The sequence below is a fragment of the Pundamilia nyererei genome, unplaced genomic scaffold, assembly GCF_000239375.1.
Source record: "Pundamilia nyererei isolate P.nyererei 1_Seehausen unplaced genomic scaffold, PunNye1.0 scaffold00012, whole genome shotgun sequence".
NCBI classification, from domain to species: Eukaryota; Metazoa; Chordata; class Actinopteri; order Cichliformes; family Cichlidae; genus Pundamilia; species Pundamilia nyererei.
Genome location: NW_005187413.1, coordinates 6,384,583 through 6,389,712, shown reverse-complemented (window position 1 = coordinate 6,389,712; position 5,130 = coordinate 6,384,583). Strand labels below are relative to the sequence as shown.

Below are 5,130 nucleotides of genomic sequence, written 5' to 3'. Positions count from 1 at the left end.
GACAGTGCAGCCTAGGCGGAGTAGTCGAACGCAGATCCACTGAGCGCTCAACACAGACAGCATCGTCAGAAGAAAAGTTGATAAAAAAAATAAAAATGTTGTATTGTTCGATACATATGCATACCGAACCGAAAGCACTGTATTGAACGGTTCAATATCGATACGAGTATCGTTGCACCCTTACAAACTACATGATAAAACTGGCAAATTTATCATAGCACATGCAAAGAAACACACGAAAGCAGTGTGGAAAAACAAAGAGCTGATGTGGCTGTGGCATCGACATGCAGAGCTTTTATCCTTAGTATAGTATACCTATAGCTGAGCTTTCAAATTAAGTTTTATTAAAAAAACTCATGATAACTCACTGCCAAAATTCTACAACAGAAGATGATGAATTTACAGGTAAAGTCCAGTTGAGGGTGGCATTGTAGTTGTTTATTACCACACAACGATCTGAAATAGATTAAAACACAGTTAAAGATGACAAATCTTCAAAGGCTTGAATTTTATTTATGTCAGTTAAATTGCTTAAGCGAGATGTCACATTTAGAAACACAATGAAGTGACATTAACATTATCCATACTATTTTTAAGGCCACTGATTTTTTGGTGTATGCAGAGGCAGATAAAAGTATAATAGCAACATATGTATTTACTTGTATTCCATGTGTTATTACAGGTGGCCCATGGCAACTCTCCAGAGAAGGAAGAGAATAAGTAGAGAAAAGCCCAGGCTAAAATCACAATATAGCTGATGCCTCCGTAGAAAATGATCATTTGGCTTGCATATCCCATGCCTGGAAACAACAACTGTTAGCATTGCATTCTCTTACTTCTTCTTCATTGATCTGCTTCACCACAATTCCAGTGGTTAGCTCACCTTCAAACAAGGGGCAGACCTTCCTCCAGCACATGATTCCTCCCTGACTAGTGTACTGGCCCAGTGCCGTCTCCAGCACAAATAGAGGTATGCCACAAGTGAGAAGGAATAGGACGTAAGGGATGAAGAATGCACCTGCAGGTGACAACAAACTACATTAGCACATGACTGGTATACTATATAGCAAAAATATTCATGTTCATCTTTCAAGACAATAAGTACTTACTTGGGCAATGCTAGGATATACTTTTGAATCATGAGAGAAAAATGCAGCTACAGAAACATGTCATATCTGTAGTTAGTAGACTATAAAGGTATTATGAATGGACTGAAAAGAACTGGGCCCATGAGGGAACCTTGGGGTACACCACAAATGGTTTGTTTTTTGTTAATGGAAGTAGACTTTTCTGATTGGCTAGAATGGATGTCTCACTTATATCCGCAGTGACACACAGTTCAGTTCAGTTCAGTTCAGTTCAGTTCAGTTCATTTTTATTTCAAACATTTCAAGCATGTGCCTTCACAATCATTACAAAATATCATTCCATTATTTGTTTGAAAAGGAGTAGGCTGAAGTATTTACTTATTTGTCCCTACCCCTCAAGTTTTACCTCTCATTCATTTAATTTTTTTTGTCTTAAATTAAACAAACAACATATGAAACATATGAAGTAAAGCAAAACAAAACAAAACATACGTAAATCAACACCAAGAAATTAGCAAGCCCCACCACAGTATAGTTTCTTTCATATGAAAAATACAGAATACAAAAAAGAATCGCAACACCATTACCAGCAACATTACTGTCCTGGGTTAACCCCGTTTTCTTCATTCTTATACTTATTTAAAATTAGGTTTTTATATTTTACTTTAAACTGTTTTATGTTTTTACTGTCTTTTATTTCTTCTGTTAGACTGTTCCATAATTTAACTCCTGCAATTGAGATCGACATAGTTCTTAAAGTTGTTCTAGCACTTTGTATTTTTAAATTCCATTTCCATACCCACCTTCTCTTTCTATGAACAATTTACAGATTTCTTTGGGAAGCAATTTATTTCTTACTTTATACATTATTTGCGGTCTTGGAATTTAATAGCTTGCATTTTGAGAAAGAGTGCATGTATGGTCCCTGTACCCCACATTATTTATTAATCTAATGGCCCTTTTCTGTATTATAGTTATTGTTTGTGTGTTACTTTTGTATGTGTTTCCCCAGACCTCTACACAGTAGCTCATATATGGCAGTAGTAAAGCACAGTATAAAATGTGCATTGCTTTCTGATCCAACATATGCTTTGCTTTCCCCAGGACGGCAATGCCCCGTGCCAATTTCCCCCGAACATAAGTAATGTGTGGCTTCCAACAGAGCTTGTGGTCAATGATCACCCCAAGAAATTTTTATTTCATTTACTCTTTCTAAATATACATTGTCAACACATATTTCTACTTCGATGTTTTTCTTTTGGTTTCCAAACAACATAAATTTGGTTTTATCTAGATTCAATGATAATTTATTTATATCAAACCACTTCTTTATTATCGTTAATTCCTGTGTGATCATCCCCAAAACCTGTGGCAATTCCACACCACACAGTTACACACAAGTGAATATTACTGTAACTATCTCGAACTGAATTTTCACACAGAGGACACAGTTGAAAGCAATTTGTCTGAATATAAATATATTTTATAGTCTATGTACTTTAGGAAAGGTTCAAAGCCTACGGTGTAATATACGGTGGTGCAGCGGCCCAGCTTTAAGCCGGACCTGCTGCCCTTTGCTTCATGTCTTACCTTTCTCTCTCCTCATTTTGTTATCTGTCTTAATTGTTTTATTTAATAAAGTCCAAAAGGCCCCAAAAACAATCTTTTTAAAAAAAAGAAATTTGCATCTAGTTCATTAAAACACCTAGAGGATCTATCTTGAGATATCTTTTTGCGATGCACTTTTTATGAGATGACTATAAATTACAAGTTTTGTTCTGCACAATCTGACGTCATTTTGTGTTGATTTTATGCAAAGTATTTAAATTTCCAATCTTCTTACATTGAACAATGTTACAGTAAACAATATGACTAAATCAGTAGGGGTGCTTAACTTAACTATCAAAAGCTATACCCAGCCACTTACAGTGTCCTGTCCATGACACATCAAGATAAAGGAACTATTCATGTGGATTAGGAACACTGACAAACGACTGAAGCCAGCAGAATGTAAAAAATTATACACGGTTACAGAATCTGCTGCAGCATCAGTCTTTACATTATTATTTCTGAGATTCCGATTTTTTATAACTGCAGGGAGATGTTTATAAGTACAACAGTAGAAACCAGGTCAGGTTTCAGGATGATGCTGTATGTAATAGTGTGTGGTCTAAAATAGGATGATTTAGAAAAAGAAAGACACCTTTGAGATATCTCTGTTAGCTGATAGTTTAGACACATTCATATTTACATAATTCAATTGTTCAGCTATTTTTTATGAGGTAAGCTAATAAAGCCACAAGTATTTTTTATTGCTGTTGCCAAGCAGGATGCAGGATGATTCTTTCTGGTGCAGTTCACTTTCTTCCATTGTCAAATAAGTGTTACCTTGAACGACTATGTGTGATTCTTCTGTGACATAGGGCTTTTCTCAGTAAGAAAAAAAAAAGGATGGGAAATAAGAACCCTGAATTTATCACTTGTTATGGGGACACTTAATCAAATTGGAACAACGGCTGATAATGTCTATGAGCAGATTGTCAATTTCTCAAGGATAAAAGCTAGAACATTTAAATAATATCATCATTTTGCTATGGCTGAAAATAGTCGTTAGGCCTGAAGTTTATTTGTTTGAAATGCCTCTGACATATCTGTCCTCATTTAAGGTCAAAGAAGGGGCAAATCACCAACCTTCAAATGAACATTTCCATCCCTAAGAGGTAAGTCAATAATATTTCATCTGTCTTTTGTTTGTTTGATTTCATTCGTTCATTTTTGGAACGTTATCATCAAAATCTGCCACGTGAAATGTTTACGATGTCCAGTTTGTTTCCAGTTTAGCACCATCACAGCTAGATATTTTTCATTCAAGTGGAGCAATGCTGGACTTAAAGGGCTTCAGCAAAGAATCTGATTGTGATTTTTGGCATGGACACAGACTGAATGTTATTTTTATAGCCTTTCATAACCTGTCAAATCCTTAATCAACAGGCAGACAGAGACACAGATGGATAGCAGATACACTTCACATTGGACAGTTTTAATCATTTGCAGCTTTTAACAAAACTTTGAATGAACGTATTTGGCAGTGAAAATAAATATCTAATTAAAGCCCATAATTGTGCTTTGGTGAATAATAAAAACATATCTTCTTAATTCCTTAAGAAAACCCCCCCACTATGATCAACCATAATACTACACTTTTATTAATTAAGAATAATGAATAGAAATACTTACCTCCACCATTCTTGTAGCAAAGATATGGAAATCTCCACACATTGCCTAGTCCAATAATAGCACCGGCCACAGACAGGATGAACTCCTTTTTGCTGCCCCACTTGCCACGCTCTTCAACAGTTTTTGAAGTGCTCTTTGTGGGGAGATGAAACAGCCTGCACAGAGAGTCTGCCATACTGCTGAGCAAGTGGTCTAATGGTAGTACTGGCAAAGACTCTTGAGTGTCTGGATTGACTGGCTGGGGACTGTCTGATGTAGATTTGTATTGGGTTACCTAATGCTTATCTAATTGATGACCTGCACGGCCACAAGGGGGACCTCTAGATTTATACCCAAAAGTAATTTCCCAGCATATAGCCGACAAACAGGAGAGAGAAGCACGTGTGACTAATCTCCTTTTGAGCATGGTATTGAAGGCTTAGAAAGCAGGGTTCACTGTCTCAAACCACCTATAAATGACTAACAACTACAGTAATAGTGATAGTTTAACCAAGTTAAAAACAGGGATTAGCCTCCTCTCAGTCTTCTTGCATTTATGTATATTGTTATACATTATTACAGTTTTGTGTAATAAAACAAGGATCATGCAGGGAATTTCCAATACTTAATACTGAAGCCCCCAAGAGAGTCTTTGCCAGGAGGCCAAGAATTTCTAAAGCCTCATTTGATGCCGTTTTCTGTGTGCTGTGCTGTGTACATTTTGTTCCATCAGAAGAAGTTCAGCTAAATGCCTAAGCACCATGTTGTCTTCTTAATAATGAAGACTTATAGATATTTTGTTTATTTTTAGAGGGAAATTTGGGAC

The 5,130-nt window shown here is 36.2% G+C and overlaps 1 protein-coding gene across 1 annotated transcript in view; it reads right to left on the bottom strand.

The window, feature by feature from the left end:
• LOC102202068 (sodium- and chloride-dependent GABA transporter 3-like) overlaps positions 1-4,500 on the bottom strand; it is an 11,576-nt gene extending 7,076 nt beyond the window's left edge. Inside the window, exons 1-4 of the mRNA XM_005724760.1 lie at positions 4,326-4,500; positions 884-1,018; positions 660-800; positions 369-456 (exon numbers count right to left, since the gene is read on the bottom strand). Of these exons, the coding sequence (XP_005724817.1) occupies positions 369-456; positions 660-800; positions 884-1,018; positions 4,326-4,500 (539 nt within the window). The remainder of the gene's footprint in view (positions 1-368; positions 457-659; positions 801-883; positions 1,019-4,325) is intronic.
• Between the last annotated feature and the right edge of the window lie 630 nt (positions 4,501-5,130).